General features: G+C 39.9%; 1 protein-coding gene across 18 annotated transcripts in view; it reads left to right on the top strand.

Annotated features, from left to right (window-relative positions):
• The window catches only part of SNAP91 (synaptosome associated protein 91), a 169,504-nt gene that overhangs the window by 48,668 nt on the left and 102,957 nt on the right, over nt 1-17,879 (top strand). For all 18 annotated transcript variants that reach the window (XM_059889679.1, XM_059889673.1, NM_001105378.1 and 15 more), the window contains 5 exon segments: nt 11,437-11,579; nt 12,209-12,284; nt 13,029-13,131; nt 15,116-15,209; nt 17,754-17,865. In XM_059889679.1, coding sequence (XP_059745662.1) covers nt 11,437-11,579; nt 12,209-12,284; nt 13,029-13,131; nt 15,116-15,209; nt 17,754-17,865 — 528 coding nt within the window.

Here is a 17,879-nt window from a genome sequence, read left to right as displayed (position 1 = left end):
GATAAACACCATATGAACGTCTCAATAGATACAGAAAAAGCCTTTGACAAAATTCAGCATCCATTTATGATTAAAACTCTTCAAGAAATGGGCATAGAAGAAAACTACCTCAACATAGTAAAGGCCATATATGATAAGCCTACAGCAAACATTACTCTCAATAGTGAAAAACTGAAAGCATTCCCCCTAAGATCAGGAACAAGGGTGCCCACTTTCTCCAGTGTTGTTCAACATAGTTCTGAAAGTCCTAGCTAGAGCAATCAGAGAAGAAAAAGAAATACAAGAAATCCAGATCAGAAAAGAAGAAGTATAACACCATACACAAAAATAAACTCAAAATGGATTAAAGATCTAAATGTAAGACCAGAAATTATAAAGCTCCTAGAGGAGAACACAGGCAAAACACTCTCCGACATAAATCTATGACCCACCTCCCAGAATATTGGAAATAAAAGCAAAAATAAACAAATGGGACCTAATTAAGATTAAAAGCTTCTGCACAACAAAGGAAACTCTAAGCAAGGTGAAAAGACAGCCTTCAGAATGGGAGAAAATAATAGCAAATGAAGCAACTGACAAACAACTAATCTCAAAAATATACAAGCAACTCCTGCAGCTCAATTCCAGAAAAATAAACGACCCAATCAAAAAATGGGCCAAAGAACTAAATAGACATTTCTCCAAAGAAGACATACAGATGGCTAACAAACACATGAAAAGATGCTCAACATCACTCATTATCAGAGAAATGCAAATCAAAACCACAATGAGATACCATCTCACGCCAGTCAGAATGGCTGCGATCCAAAAGTCTACAAGCAATAAATGCTGGAGAGGGTGTGGAGAAAAGGGAACCCTCTTACACTGTTGGTGGGAATGCAAACTAGTACAGCCACTATGGAGAACAGTGTGGAGATTCCTTAAAAAACTGGAAATAGAACTGCCTTATGACCCAGTAATCCCACTGCTGGGCATACACACCGAGGATACCAGGAGTGAAAGAGACACATATACCCCAATGTTCATCGCAGCACTGTTTATAATGGCCAGGACATGGAAGCAACCTAGATGTCCATCAGCAGATGAATGGATAAGAAAGCTGTGGTACATATACACAATGGAGTATTACTCAGCCATTAAAAAGTATACATTTGAATCAGTTCTAATGAGGTGGATGAAACTGGAGCCTATTATACAGAGTGAAGTAAGCCAGAAAGAAAAACCCCAATACAGTATACTAATGCATATATATGGAATTTAGGAAGATGGTAACGATAACCCAGTATGTGAGACAGCAAAAGAGACACTGATGTATAGAACAGTCTTTTGGACTATGTGGGAGAGGGAGAGGGTGGGAAGATTTGGGAGAATGGCATTGAAACATGTATAATATCATATGTGAAACGAATCTCCAGTCCAGGTTCGATGCATGATACAGGATGCTTGGAGCTGGTGCTTGGGATGACCCAGAGGGATGGTATGGGGAGGGAGGTGGGAGGGGGTTTCAGGATGGGGAACATGTGTGTACCCATGGCGGATTCATGTTGATGTATGGCAAACCCAATACAATATTGTAAAGTAATTAGCCTCCAATTAAAATAATAAATAAATTTATATTTTTAAAAAAATGAAGAAGTGAAGCTCTCACTGTTTGCAGATGACATGATACCGTACATAGTAAACCCTAAAGATAGTATCAGAAAATTACTCTGGCTAATCAGTGAATTTAGCAAAGTTGCAGAATACAAAATCAATAAACAGAAATCACTTGCATTTCTATGTACTAACAGTGAAAAATCAGAGAAATTAAGGAATCAATCCTATTCACCATTGCAACAAAAAGAATTAAATATCTAGGAATAAACTTACCTAAGGAAACAGCTGATGTTCAAGCTGGTTTTAGAAAAGGCAGAGGAACCAGAGATTAAATTGCCAACATCCGCTGGATCATGGAAAAAGCAAGAGAGAAAAACATCTATTTATGCTTTATTGACTATGCCAAAGCCTTTGACTGTGTGGATCACAATAAACTGGGGGAAATTCTGAAAGAGATGGGAATACCACACCACCTGACCTGCCTCTTGAGAAATCTGTATGCAGGTCAGGAAGCAACAGTTAGAACTGGACATGGAACAACAGACTGGTTCCAAATAGGAAAAGGAGTACGTCAAAGCTGTATATTGTCACCCTGCTTATTTAACTTATATGCAGAGTACATCATGAGAAACGCTGGACTGGAAGAAGCACAAGCTGGAATCAAGATTGCTGGGAGAAATATCCATAACCTCAGATATGCAGATGACACCATCCTTATGGCATAAAGTGAAGAGAAACTAAAAAGCCTCTTGATGAAAGTGAAAGTGGAGAGTGAAAAAGTTGGCTTAAAGCTCAACATTCACAAAACTAAGATCATGGCATTTCACTTCATGGGAAATAGATGGGGAAACAGTGGAAACAGTGTCAGACTTTATTTTTTTGGGCTCCAGAATCACTGCAGATGGTGACTGCAGCCATGAAATTAAAAGATGCTTACTCCTTGGAAGGAAAGTTATGTCCAACCTCGACAGCATATTCAAAAGCAGAGACATTACTTTGCCAACAAAGGTCCATCTAGTCAAGGCTATGGTTTTTCCTGTGGTCATGTATGGATGTGAGAGTTGGCCTGTGAAGAAGGCTGAGTGCCGAAGAATGGATGCTTTTGAACTGTGGTGTTGGAGAAGACTCTTGAGAGTCCCTTGGACTGCAAGGAGATCCAGCCAATCCATTCTGAAGGAGATCAGCCCTGGGATTTCTTTGGAACGAATGATGCTAAAGCTGAAACTCCAGTACTTTGGCCACCTCATGCGAAGAGTTGACTCATTGGAAAAGACTCTGATGCTGGGAGGGATTGGGGGCAGGAGGAGAAGGGGACGACAGAGGATGAGATGGCTGGATGGCATCCCTGACTCGATGGACGTGAGTCTGAGTGAACTCTGGGAGTTAGTGATGGACAGGGAGGCCTGGCGTGCTGCGATTCATGGGGTCGCAAAGAGTCGGACACGACTGAGTGACTGAACCGAACTTAAGGAAACAAAAGAACTGTACGCAGAAAATTACAAGACAGTAATGAAAGAAATCAAAGATGACATAAATGGAGAGCTATTCCATGTTCCTGGGTAGGAAGAATCAATATTGTGAAAATGACTATACTCCCAAACACAATCTATAAATGCAACACGAACAGTATCAAATTACCATTGACATTTTTCACAGAACTAGGGAAAAAAAAGTTCACAATTCATATGGAAACACAAAAGAGCCTGAATAGCCAAAGCAGTCTTGAGAAAGAAGAGTGGAGCTGGAGGAACCAATCTTCCTGACTTCAGGTTATACTACAAAGCTACAATCATCAAGACAGTATGGTACTGGCACAAAAACAGAAATATAGACCAATGGAATAATATAAAAAGCTCATAAAGAAACCCATGCACTTATGGGTACCTTATATATGACATAGGAGGCAAGAAGATACAATGGGGCAAAGACAGCCTCCTCAGTAAATGGTGCTGGGAAAACTGGACAGCTACATGTAAACGAATGAAATTAGAATACTTCCTAACACCATACACAAAGATAAACTCAAAATGGATTAAAGACCTAAATGTTAAGGCCAGAAACTATAAAACTCTTAGAGGAAAACATAGGCAGGACCCTCGATGACAAAGCAAGATCCTCTATGACCCACTTCCTAGAGTAACAAAAATAAAAACGAAAGTAAACAAGTGGGACCTGATTAAACGTAAAAGCTTTTGCACAGCAAAGGAAACTATAAGCAGGGTGAAAAGACAACCCTCAGAATAGGAGAAAATAATAGCAAATGGAACAACTGACAAAGGATTAATTTCCAAAATATACAAGCAGCTCATACAGCTCAAGACCAGAAAAACAAATAACCCAATCAAAAAGTGGGAAAAGACCTAAACAGACATTTTTCCAAAGAAGACGTACAGCTGGCTAACAAACACATGAAAAACTGCTCAACATCGCTCAGTGTTAGAGAAATGCAAATCAAAGCTACAATGAGATAATCACCTCACACTGGTCAGAATGGCCATCATCAAAAAGTCTACCAATAATAAATGCTGGAGAGGGTGTGGAGAAAAGGGAACGCTCTTGTACTGTTGGTGGGAATGTAAAATGATACAGCCACTATGGAAGATGGTATGGAGATTCCTTTAAAAACTAGGACTAAAACCACCATATGACCCAGCAATCCCACTCCTAGGCATATACCCTGAGGAAACCAAAATTGAAAAAGACACATTTATCCTATTGTTCACTGCAGCACTATTTACAACAGCTAGAACATGGAAGCAACCTAGATGTCCATCAATAGATGAATGGATAAAGAAGTTGTGGTACATATACACAATGGAATATTATTCAGGCATTAAAAGGAATGCCTTTGAGTCTGTTCTAATGAGGTGGATGATCCTAGAACCTATTAAACAGAGTGAAGTAAGTCAGAAAGAGAAAGATAAATATTGTATTCTAATGCATATATATGAAATCTAGAAAAATGATACTGAAGAATTCACTTACAGGGCAGCAGTGGAGAAACAGACATAGAGAATAGACTTATGGACATGGGGAGAGGGGAGGAGAGGGTGAGATGCATGGAAAGAGTAACATGGAAACTTAAATCACCATATGCAAGATAGACAGCCAACAGGAATTTGCTGTATGGCCAAGAAAGTCAAACAGGGGCTCTGCATCAACCTAGATTGATTGATGCTATTATTTTCTCCCATTCTAGAGGGGTGGGATGTGGAGGGAGATGGGAGGGAAGTTCCAAAGGGTGGGGATATATGTACACCTATGGCTGATTCAGGGTGAGGTTTGACAGAAAACAACAAAATTCTGTAAAGCAATTGTCCTTCAATAATAAAAAAATAAAGCAGCATGAAAAAGCAATAAATAAAGGATTATTTGAAAACCAAAAAAAAAAAAAATCAAGCAGACCTGGTTTGCCCAGCAAGCTGTAGTTTGCAATTCCTGACATAGAGTATTACAAAGATGAGTATACTAAAATTATGATTTAATAGAATTAATAGCTTACTGCTTCACCAGGAACTTGCTTCTCAGTGGCCTTCTTTCTGTCATCCTTCTCCCATCTCCATTCAAGAGCACCCATCTTTACTCTCTTCATTGTGTAAACCTCTCTGAGGCTAATCCCAACATCTGAGCCCTGGGTTCTAGACCTTATCCTGCCTGGAGAACATCCCATAAATTACCTCTTCTCTCTTTTCAAACTCAGCTCTTTTTTATTTTTCCTTCTTGGTCTCAAACAAGCTTAAGTGCCTCCTAGCTTTAAAAATGTCACATCCAGGCTGTGTTTAGGCTTTATAATTATTTCTTTTACATGGCAGCAGTCTCCGTGTCACACCTTCTATTCTTAGGGTTCTAGTTGCTCGGACTTTCTGTAGAGTTTGATACCAGTTATCCCTAATAGCTACTTGAAATATTTGAAGCTCTCTTATTAATTAGCTCCAAAATTTAATTTTCCCGGGCTTCTCTTCACCATTCTGTCTGCTGTTTTACTCAGTTCTTTTCCAGTCATCTCTTAAATATTAGCATTAGTCACTTAGTTGTGTCTGACTCTCTGCAATCCTGTGGTCTGTCCATGGAATTCTCCAAGCAAGGATACTGGAGTAGGTTGCTGTTCCCTTCTCCATGGGATTTTCCTGACCCAGGGGTCAAACCTGGGTGTCCTTCCTTGCAGGCGGATTCTTTATCATCTGAGCTACCAGGGAAGCTCTCTTAAATATTGGTCTTCCCTAATTTTGCTTCTTATTTCCTTATTTATAATGAATACTTTTCATTGTTCTGTGTATGATCCATGGCTTATCTCCTCTGCACGCATGATCTCATCTCCTATATCGTTGCTGCTGTTGTTCAGTCGCTCAGTTGTGTCCAACTCTTTGTGAGCCCATGGACTGCAGCACGCCAGGCTTCCCTGTCCTTCATTATCTCTAGGAGTTTGCTCAAATGCATATCCATTGTGTGTATGATACCATCCAACCATCTCATCCTTTGTCACCCCCTTCTCCTCCTGCCCTCAACTTTTCCCAGCATCAGGGTATTTTCCAGTGAGTTGGCTCTTTGTATCAGGTAGCCTAAGTATTGCAGCCTCAGCTTCAGCATCAGTCCTTCCAATGAATAGTCAGAGTTGATTTCCTTTAAGAATGACTGGTTGGATCTCCTTGCTATCCAAGGGACTTCCAAGAGTCTTCTCTAGCACCACAGTTTGAAAGCATCAGTTCGTCAGTGCTCAGTCTTCTTTACGGTTCAACTCTCACATCTGTACATGACTACTGGAAAAACCATAGCTTTGACGATACAGACCATTGTTGGCAAAGTAATGTCTCTGCTTTTTAATATGCTGTCTAGGTTAGTCACAACTTTTCTTCCAAGGAGCCAGTGTCTTATAATTTCGTGGCTGCAGTCACCACCCACAGTGATTTTGGAGCCCAAGAAAATAAAAACTCTGTCACTGTTTCCATTTTTCCCCATCTGTTTGCCATGAAGTGATGGGACCAGATGCCATGGTCTTAGTTTTTTGAATATTGAGCTTTAAACCACATTTTTCTCTCTCCTCTTTCAGTCTCATCAAGAAGCTCTTTAATTCCTCTTTGCTTTCTGCCATTATGGTGGTGTCAATCACCTGCACGTCTGAGGTTATTGATATTTCTCCCTGCAGTCTCCCCAAGATTCCAGCTTGGGCTTCATCCAGCCCGACATTTCACATAATGTAATCTGTATATAAATTAAATAAGCAGAGTGACAATACATAGTCTTGATGTGCTCCTTTCCCAATTTGGAACCAGTCTGTTGTTCCATGTCTGGTTCTAACTGTTGTTTATTGTTGCTGGTGACTCCTAAGTTTGTGTCTAGGCCATGCATTTCTCCTAAGCTTTAGAACCAGCTTCCAGTCCCCTGAGCTTCCCTGGTGGCTCAGATGGTAAACAGTCTGCCTGCAATACTGGAGACCTGGTTTGCTGGGTCAGATAGATCTCCTGGAGAAAGAAATGGCAACCCACTCCAGTATCCTTGCATGAAGAATCCCATGAAAGAAGAGCCTGGTAAGACCCAGCCCGTGGGGGTCGCCAAGAGTTGCACGAAACTGAGTGACTAACTTTTCATTTCTTTCCAGTCCCCTGTCAGGCATCTCAACTTGAGTTCCAACAGCTACTTCATATATATCATGTCAAAAATAGTTTATATCTCCTTTGGAACCAGCTTTCCTCCTGTGTCAGTAAAAAAGCATTCACTGGGCCTTAAACTAGAAATCTGTAATTAAATTTAAGATTCCTTTTACTTACAATATCTGTGTACTCACTTGCAAATGCCCATCAGCTTTACCTCCTAAATATTTTTCTGCTACTTTCACCATTTCTCTCTGTCTCCACTGCCTTTTCATGAGTTCAGGTTCATCTCCTCTGGCTCTCAGCTGGGCTTTCTAACTTGCCCTTGTCTCTGTTGTATCTTTTCAGACAAAGGCAATTATTTCTTATCTTGTGTATCTTTTTATCTTGCAGATATTATTTAGTAATCGGCCAAGTGGTTGCCTGTAAAAGAAAAGTTTTACTGGTACTCTTCTGCTGAAATACTCCCTGGGGTTCCCCTTGCTCCATAGGTTAAAGTTGAAACTCTTTAATGTGAGGTGTGAGATCTCTCACTGGCCTTTCCTTAGCTCTCTAGTTAAACTCTCCCCTCCATCTGCCCACATATGCACAGCCCCAGACCACCACAGTTCTCCTAGGAGGCACTCATTTTTTAAAATTTTATTTATTTTTAAAATTTATTTAAATTGGAGGCTAATTACTTTACAGTATTGTGGTGGTTTTTGCCATACATTGACATGAATCAGCCACGGGAGTACATGTGTCTCCCATCCCGAAACCCCCTCCCACCTCCCTCTGCATCCCATCCATCTGGTTTGTCCCAGTGCACCAGTTTTGAGTGCCCTGTTTCATGCATCAAACTTGGACTGGTCATCTGTTTCACATATGATAATATACATGTTTCAATGCTACTCTCAAATCATCCCACCCTCACCTTCTCCCACAGAGTCCAACAGTATGTTCTTTATATCTGTGTCTCTTCTTCTGTCTCAAATATAGGGTTGTCATTACCATCTTTCTAAATTCCATATAGATGTGTTAATATACTGTATTGGTGTTTTTCTTTCTGACTTCACTCTGTATAATAGGCTCCAGTTTCATCCACCTCATTAGAACTGACTCAAGTGTGTTCTTTTTAATAACTGAGTAATATTCCATTATGTATATGTACCACAACTTTTTATCCATTCATCTACCAGTGGACATCTAGGTTGCTTCCATGTCCTAGCTATTGTAAACAGTGCTGTGATGAACATTGGGGTACATGTGTCTCTTTCAGTTCTGGTTTCCTTGGTGTATATGCCCAGCAGTGGAATTTCTGGGTCGTATGGCAATTCTATTTCCAGTTTTTTAAAGAATCTCCACACTGTTCTCCATAGTAGCTGTACTAGTTTGCATTCCCACCAACAGTGTAAGAGGGTTCCCTTTTCTCCACAGTCTCTCCAGCATTTATTGTTTGCAGACTTTTTGGTAGCAGCCATTCTGACTGGCGTGAGATGGTACCTCTTTGATTTATTTTTTAATTGGGGGATAATTGCTTTACAATATTGTATTCATTTCTGCCATACATCAACATGAATCAGCCATAGGTATACATATGTCCCCTCCCTCTTGAACCTTCCTCCCACCCCATCCCACCCCTCTAGATTCAAACCCAGTGCTCTGTCACAGTCATCGTTTTTTTTTTACAGCTTTACTCTTTGCACATTTGCTAAAAATGTCCTCACTCCCCTCCCACGTCACAGCTGACTTTAGGGTCCCACTCAACTCTCCATTCCATGGCATCTTTGCTATGGCATCTTTGCTAATGCCCCACCATATTCTCAGTGCCGTGTATGGATCACAGCATTTACAAGCATTTACTTTGGGTACCTACTTTCTTCAGACCATTTGTAGTCTCTGTAATAACCCCGTGCTCAGTCGCTTCGGTCATGTCCTGTACAACTCTTTACGACCCTATGGACTGTAGCCGCCCAGGTTCCTCTGTCCATGGGATTTTCCAGCTAGGAATACTGGAGTGAATTGCCATGCCCTCCTCCAGGGGATCTTCTCGACTCAGAGATCAAACCCAAGTCTCCTGCAGCTCCTGCATTGCAGGCTGAGGTTTTACTGCTGAGCCCCCAGGGAACCCTTGTGATAACTCTGAAAGGTAGTAATTATTACTGCCATTTTAAAGTTAAAGTACCAAACCACAGGTATATTAAGTGATTTCTCTGAAGTTGTACATCTAAAGGGTTGCTGAGCTGGGCTCTGGACCTGGGTTCTTTCCTGCTCTGTCATCCTGCATCTCTGTATTCTTCCAGGGACTTCTTTATTATCTGAGCATGTATTCATCTACTCTGATCAGCAGTACGTTTCTACATTACCAGTTCAATAAATAAAGGAATAGAAGAGCTTGTAGCTGATAATGAGTTTCAGGTATAAAGCAGTCCTATGATATAATCTTGGAAAATCATGTTAGAGCATAGCAATTTGTCTTTTTCAAAGAACTGTTTATTTAGATTTAGGGGAAAGTATTTTGGTTATTATACATTTTGTTCAACACATGTTTACTGTGTGCTGTGTTCTCCAAAGCCCTGCCAGGAAACAGACATTGGTATGATTGTTTCTGTCCTCAGGGAACTATAGGAACTTATGACAGACAGACATCTGATGTGGGTGTGGGTGTGGGTGTGGGTGGGTGTGTGTGTGGGTGTGTGTGTGCGCGCCTGCGTGTTCAGTCGTGTCCGACTCTTTGCAACACCATGGACAATAAACTACCAGCTTTTAGGCACTAAGAATAAAATGCCTCAGGTTTTTAAGCAGAGGAACATGTGACTACATTCAAATAGGACCAGGAAAGATTTCCTGAAGAATGAGTAGAATTCCAGTAAAAGGAGACTTTATGGGATGGCTGTTCAGGGACTAGAAGTTTAAAATAAATGTAAGAAAGAAATCTGGTTTGGTCCATTTATAATTCATATCAACGATTGACACCCTTTAATCTTAGATAAGAGCTATTTCAGTGATGGAGTATCAATTTAAAAAAATTTATTTTTTTGTAAAATAGATGCATAAGACAAATGTGGAGCTTAATGAGTACTAAGTGTGGATTTTAAGTGAGAAACAGGATGGGTTTGTCGTTGCGTTTGTTGCATGGAATATCCTAGGCCCTGGGTATCACATATGGTCCTCTGTAAGGTGGGGATGACCTCTGGTAGAATTCCTGCAGTTTTGTTTTGCTAAAGAGGTTACCTTGTGCTGTTGCAATAGTCTTCTTAAGGCCACACTGCCCCAGAGTGGCTTCGCTTCTGTTCCTTAGCACATAATCTTTGGCTGCCTCAGCTAACTTTTTGACAGTGCTCTATTTTCTGGATTCTGGGCAGCCTCTTTTGGGGCTATAGACATTTTTTACCCCTGAGGTACAGCTAGAATCACAGCTAATATGTAGATGTGGACAGTCAATGTGTTACAAAGATTTGCTCTCTTTTATAAACTCAGGTCAAATCATAGTAGTTTAATGCCTGTATGATGTTCTGTAAAACCTTTAGATGGGTTTAGAGGAATTCTTCCCTCTTTTAGTGTTTACTCTCCTCTGTCACTTACATGACAAGTGTGTTCATGGCTGCTGCTGCTGCTAAGTCGCTTCAGTCGTGTCCGACTCTGTGCGACCCCATAGATGGCAGCCCACTAAGCTCCTCTGTCCCTGGGATTCTCCAGGCAAGAATACTGGAGTGGATTGCCATTTCCTTCTCCAATGCATGAAAGTGAAAAGTGAAACTGAAGTCGCTCAGTCATGCCCGACTCTTAGCGACCCCATGTTCATTAGCACCCATCAAAATTAAAATCCAGGTGAAGTAGGCTTTTTGATATAATGTTTCAAAAAATATTCTGTTGCCTTCAGATGATGTATAGAATAAACATCTTCATGTTTAAGACATTGTTCTAAAAGTGATAACAAAAAAGATTAACATGAAGCTTAGCATTCCTAGAATTTGTTATTTCTAAAAAATGACACTGGGCCCAGAAAATGGATTAAATTCAGAAGAGGATACAGAAGAGAATTCAGTAGGAAAAAAAAAGCCCAAGAAAAAGTAAATACATTGGGTAAATGTATTTATTAATATGTGTCCATGTGTGAAAATATTACATACAATTTTTGAACATTTGTTTAGCTGTTGTCAATGCAGTTTTGGCTCATACTTTTGTAAACAGGTTTAAATGTTTAAAATTTGAAATGAATTTTTTTTATGCAATCATTTGTGTTATTGACCGAAATCTTCTGTTCTCGTAGATTTGATCCAGGCTACCAATGAGACCAATGTTAATATTCCTCAGATGGCAGACACGCTCTTTGAGCGGGCAACGAACAGTAGCTGGGTGGTTGTATTCAAAGCTTTAGTCACTACACATCATCTCATGGTGCACGGAAATGAGGTAAAGCTCGTAGACCCAAGTGTTCTTTTTTTGGCAGGGGAGGGGCACTGATAAGCCTTAAGGCCCTCTCCACTTTTACTAGTTAGAAAAATAAGAGGAAGTATATAGAAAAGTCATCTGGAGTACAGTCTTGCTCTTCTGTTTACCTGTTTTTCAGAAAAATGCTGTTAGACATGTGTTAAATATGTATATACCATGTAAACATATTAATGGATAAAAATGTTAGGAGAAAGAAACAGCAAAATTGTTTTTCCCATTGGAAGTATTCCTTTGTGCCTCTGTGTGAAAATTGCTTACATAACAGTGTTTCATTTTGGAAAATACTCACAAACTAAAAATTAGCCATTTTATATGGGATGCCTACTGAATCCTATTAAATTCAAATGTTTCTGTTATACACAGAAATGCAAGATCATAAAACTTAATTCTGATTCAGTGACTATGATTTAGTTTTTATTCCCCATTAGAGAAAACCAGGAGACTAGGAAACTATACTGAGTGGAAAAAAAAAAAATCACAATGAGAATGCATATTTTTAGAAATTCCCTAAAAATTCCCTTTAATATCAGAAGTTGTTGAAATTAATGCTTTGAGAATATTGATATTTGATTCTGATTTTTGTTTTTCAGAGATTTATTCAGTATTTGGCTTCTAGAAATACACTCTTCAATCTCAGCAATTTTTTGGACAAAAGTGGATCCCATGGTAAGAATATTATGTTTTATAATTTTCTTGCTAATCCTTTTGGTACAGAATCTTTTGATTTTTTTAATTATTCAAAATTCATTGAAAATCATCATAACCGATAGCTCCACTGGATATCTAAGAATAAAATATAAATATAACTATATATAGTTACTTTATAGTAGCTTTAAAATATTTAATTGTTAGGCAACTCAGCATATGAATTATATATTAATTTTATTTTTTGTCTTTCAGTATTTACCTTAAAAAATAACAGTGGGTATGCTAGACCCACAGTTGTTTGTTTATGAAGGTATAGGAGGCAGTGAAGTTAAAAATACATTCCCAACTTAAAAGTACTCAGTTTTAAATGTTTTTCTAAATTAATAGGATTTGTACTACAATCATGTGTTCATTCACCATATTTTCTGCTTGTCTATTATGTATAGGCAAGCACACCAAGCATGAATAGTTCTCAGATAACTACATGTATTAAGTCTGAAACAATGAACAAAAATGCGAGGAAAAATCAGAAAAGACATTCTGTGCAAAGACGGTAGCATAACTAAATGGAATAGTCTTGGAATGTCTCATGCCAAAAGTATTTTTGCCTGAAGTAGGATTTTAAATGAGGCCTTTCTGGTACACTTATTCACCTCATCTTAGAATTATTTACATTTGAGGAGTTAAAAAAAATTGGAACTAAGCAAAGCACAGTTGAACATATTTTATTAATTAGTTTTATTTCCTCTGCCCTTCCTCCAGGTTATGACATGTCTACCTTCATAAGGCGCTATAGTAGATATTTGAATGAAAAGGCTTTCTCTTACAGACAGATGGCATTTGATTTTGCCAGAGTGAAGAAAGGGTATGTTGTTTTTTTTTTCTCATATTTGTTTGCACAGAGTAAGTCTTTATAGATGTATCTTTATAGATACATGATATATCTTCACTAAGTTAAATACCAACTAATTTTGGTCATGGAGGCCCAGTTTACAATCACCTTAAAAAAAAAAAGAAACTCAACTAGTAATATTATGAAAGCTAGCCTTGAGGTTGCAATGTTACTGTGCTTTTATTTTCATGCAGAAAATTTGATTTGCTGCTCAAAGTTGACATGGTACAACAGTTTATTTTGTTAAAATCAACTCAAAATTCTTGAATACTTACATACTTTTAAATAATTTTAAATGGAGAGAATTTAAACAAGTTTCATTTAACAGAATGTGGCTGTAGCTGACAATAATTATTTCAGTATGTTTTGTTTGAGGTGAAACTGAACTGTGTGTATGCATGGAGATCTGTTTTTGACAGGTAATACTGTTCTACTATTATACATTGTTGTTCCTGTTGACCTACTAAGTCTTGTCCCACTCTTTTGCAACCCCATGGATTAGCCCAGCAGTCTTCTCTGTCCATGGGATTTCCCAAGCAGGACTACTGGAGTGGGTTGCCATTTTCCTCCTCCAGGGGATCTTCCTGACCCAGGGACCACACCTGCATCTCCTGCATTGGCAGGCAGATTATTCACTACTGAGCAACCAGGGAAGCCCACACTATTATACATGCACACACATAAGCACACATACAAACACACCATAATTGAACTGATAATACTCATGTCCATTGAGTTGATGATGCTATCTAACCATCTCTTCCTCTGCAGATCCTGTATCCATTCATAATTTGAAATAATGGCAACATATAGAAAAGTTAATATTTTAGTCTCAAGAAACACCCCCAAAAGATATAGCTCTATTTTCTGATAGCTGACCTAAATTTAGCTGAAAAATATAATCTTGCCTGTTCAAAACAGATTTGTTTCTTATGGGTGAACATTTTATAAAATTAAGATTTTTGGCTTTATCCCCTTATATTAGAGATGATTCTGGTTCATATGCCTTCCTCTGGCTTCTTATGTGGCCCTGGGCAGCCTTAGCTGATGTTCTAACTCAATCATGACCTCTCCACAATAGAGCCACAGCCTTCATAGAAACTTCTGAACCCTGAATAGGCAAATAAGGGCACTTGGCGATTCTCTTCCTGCCCCAGAAGTGGGAGAGACCCCAAAAGCTGTCATTATCAACCCGTTCACATCACCTGGGCATTTTCCTGCACTGTTTTGGTCCTCCTGCCCCTTGACTATTTGGATACAGGGGCTCCTTGGGAGGCCTGCAGTGAGTGCTCCCTGCAGTGCTCCGTGCAGTCTCATTCTCTTCAGCTGGTTATTTGCACTCAGCTCTCTTTGACCAACCTGCAAATCAGAATGTCCTTTTCATCACTTGATGGTTATCCTAGTCTACAGGTTTTGAAGTCTTCCAAGACATGTTTTATTTCTCTCTCTCTCAAAAACAAACAAGCTGGGGTTTAGGGAACCTAGAGTGTTAATACTAGTATTAATATTTTTGTTGTAGACTTAGAAAAGTCCATTAATAAATTCAACTGGCCTGTTTCATCCAGACCACACTGAGGGTGGTGCATAGAAAGCATTGCCTGTGTATTTGAGGATTGTGAGTACAGAGAGGAGAACCAACACGGCCTCTTCCTATCTCAAAATCAACCTGCAGGGCTCATATGGTAAAGAATCCGCCTGCAGTGTGGGAGACCTGGGTTTGATCCCTGGGTGGGGTTCCCCTGGAAGAGGAAACAGCAGCCCACTCCAGTATTCTTACCTGGAGAATCCCCGTGGACAGAGGAGCCTGAAGGGCTATAGTCCGTGGGGTCACAAAGAGTTGGACACGACTGAGCGACTGAGCGCGCACAGCACAGAAGGAAAATAGCTTAGAACAACGTGCATGGTCTCAAGTTTTCCACATACAAGTAAGTTTTGCCTTTTCCTTTCTTAATTGTAGGGCTGATGGTGTCATGAGGACAATGGCTCCTGAGAAGCTGCTGAAGAGCATGCCCATACTGCAGGGACAAATTGATGCACTGCTGGAATTTGATGTGCGTATCTCACCAGAAAATGCATCTTACGCAGTTATGTTGCCTTTTATTGGAAAGTGGGCTGCAGATAAAGAATTCCCTTAGGAAGTAGATTTAGATTCCCCTCATGTCAGTGAGGGAGAAGGCACTGGCGACCCACTCCAGTACTCTTGCCTGGAAAATCCCTTGGATGGAGGAGCCTTGTAGGCTACAGTCCATGGGGTCGCTAAGAGTCGGACACGACTGAGCAACTTCACTTTCACTTTTCACTTGCATGCACTGGAGAAGGAAATGGCAACCCACTCCAGTGTTCTTGCTTGGAGAATCCCAGGGATGGGGGAGCCTTGTGGGCTGCCGTTTATGGGATCGCACAGAGTCAGACACGACTGATGTGACTTAGCAGCAGCAACAATAACATATCAGTGAGGGGCTTCCCGGGTAGCTCAGTTGGTAAAGAATCCACATGCAATGCAGGAGACCCTGGTTCAATTCCTGGGTTGGGAAGATTCCCTTGGAGAAGAGATGGGCTACCCACTCCGGTATTCTTGGGCTTCCCTGGTGGCTCAGCTGGTAAAGAATCTGTCTGCCATGTGGGAAACCTGGGTTTGATCCCTGGGTTGGGAAGATCCCCCGGGAGAAGGCAATGGCAACCCACTCCAGTGTTCTTGCCTGGAGAATTTCACGGACAGAGGTACAATCCATGGGGTTGCAGAGAGTTGGACACGACTGAGCGACTAACACTTTCATTTTCATGTCAGTGAACTGGATGAACAATTAGTTTAGGCTGTCAGTGCGGTGGAGATGATTTTGGTTGCCCAGATTGTCAGAGCAGTTTACAGGTGTTAAATAACTTCAGTCCTGGAAAACCACAAGCAGTGCATTCTTGGATCTGTATGTTCAGAGCAGGATGGTGGCCTCCTGTTGTGTTTGACAGGATCAAGTGGCTGCAGAAGGGACATCCGGCAGGTAAATACCCCAGCCTGCTATTAAAAGCCATTTTATAGAGTCTGCTTGTGTGACACCATCCGCAGAAGAGAATTATTTTTCTTCTGTCATGGTCCTTCTTTTGGATGATACCAACATGACTTCTTTGTTAAAACCATACCTGTGTCATGACTCTGGTGTAACTACACTAGTTTATACATGTGATAAGATTATATAGAACTAAACACATTTGCAGCAAGTAAAATTGGAGAAATCTGAATCAGATTGGTATATTGTATCAGTATCCATATCCTGATTGTGAGATTGTACTATAATTTTGTAAATAGTATGTGGAATCTCTGGTTTTTTTTGTTTGTTTGTTTTTATAATTGAATGTGGACTTGCAGTAATTTCAAAATAAAAGTTCAATTAAAGAAACATATCTGATGCATGAAAATAAAATATTCTGACATATAGGGAGAGTTATGGAGAAGGCAATGGCACCCCACTCCAGTACTCTTGCCTGGAAAATCCTATGGACGGAGGAGACTGGTAGGCTGCAGTCCATGGGGTCGCTAGGAGTCAGACACAACTGAGTGACTTCACTTTCACTTTCACTTTTCACTTTGATGCATTGGAGAAGGAAATGGCAACCCACTCCAGTGTTCTTGCCAGGAGAATCCCAGGGACGGGGGAGCCTGGTGGGCTGCCGTCTATGGGGTTGCACAGAGTCGGACATGACAAGCGACTTAGCAGCAGTAGCAGCACGGAGAGTTATAACTCACGTTGTTAGCTTTCCTCTATTTTGGTGGTTGACTAAAACAAAGATTTTCCTCAAATACTATTATTGGAAATCTCTGTTAAGATTATTTGGGTTAGTCTGTCACCAAGTCCTAGTCACAGCACCCAACTCCTGTGAAATTTCAGAAAAAGCAGCAAACCATGTTACTGTCTTATGAAAGATTTTACAGTAAGGAGTTCCCTTAGCTATATGTGGAACTACTTCCCTTAACTTTTTTTTTTGTCTTTTTTCACTGATTTTTCTTAGCTTTCCTTACCTTTAATGATGGTATTGTCTTAATTAAAAGAGAAAAGAAGTCGTAGAATGAGAAAGAGCAGAGCAGGGATTGGGAAATGGGGAGAAATTATTCTTCTTTGTGCTGGTGATTAGAGTGTTTGGTGGGTGGTGGGGAAATGCTATGAGTCTCAAGAGTTACTTTAGGGGTAGTTGGCTAAGGTGTCTATTCCCTATGCTAGGCTTCCTCCCTGAGTCACTGCAGGCCCCTGGTGTCTGAACTTTTCCAAAGAGACCACTTCATATGGGGAGGGAAAGAATGTACTATAACACAGTGGAAGCAGCAAGAGGACAGGTGTTCAGAAGTTGGGTTTGGTTTATCTGTGGCTCATTAATCAAATGTGTATTTTTCTTACACTTGATAGGCCAACTTCATTGACTTAAATTGAAGCAAACAATTGGCAATCCTTTTTTATATATTAGTAGGATTACGAAAAGAGTTATATAGCATCTGTTGAATATGAGTCAATTTCTTGGTAATAATTTGAGACATTTTAACACACTCTGAGAAAAATTGTCATTTGATGACTTGCAGTTAACAGATGAAATTTTCATCTTTTTTCTAGGTGCATCCAAATGAACTAACAAATGGTGTCATAAATGCTGCATTTATGCTTCTTTTCAAAGACCTTATCAAACTTTTTGCTTGTTACAACGATGGAGTGATTAATTTACTTGGTAGGTAGAATTAC

The sequence above is a fragment of the Bos taurus genome, chromosome 9 (assembly GCF_002263795.3).
Source record: "Bos taurus isolate L1 Dominette 01449 registration number 42190680 breed Hereford chromosome 9, ARS-UCD2.0, whole genome shotgun sequence".
Lineage (NCBI taxonomy): Eukaryota > Metazoa > Chordata > Mammalia > Artiodactyla > Bovidae > Bos > Bos taurus.
The sequence above is the reverse complement of the archived record's forward strand: the minus strand, read 5'-3'. Positions and strand labels throughout refer to the sequence as shown.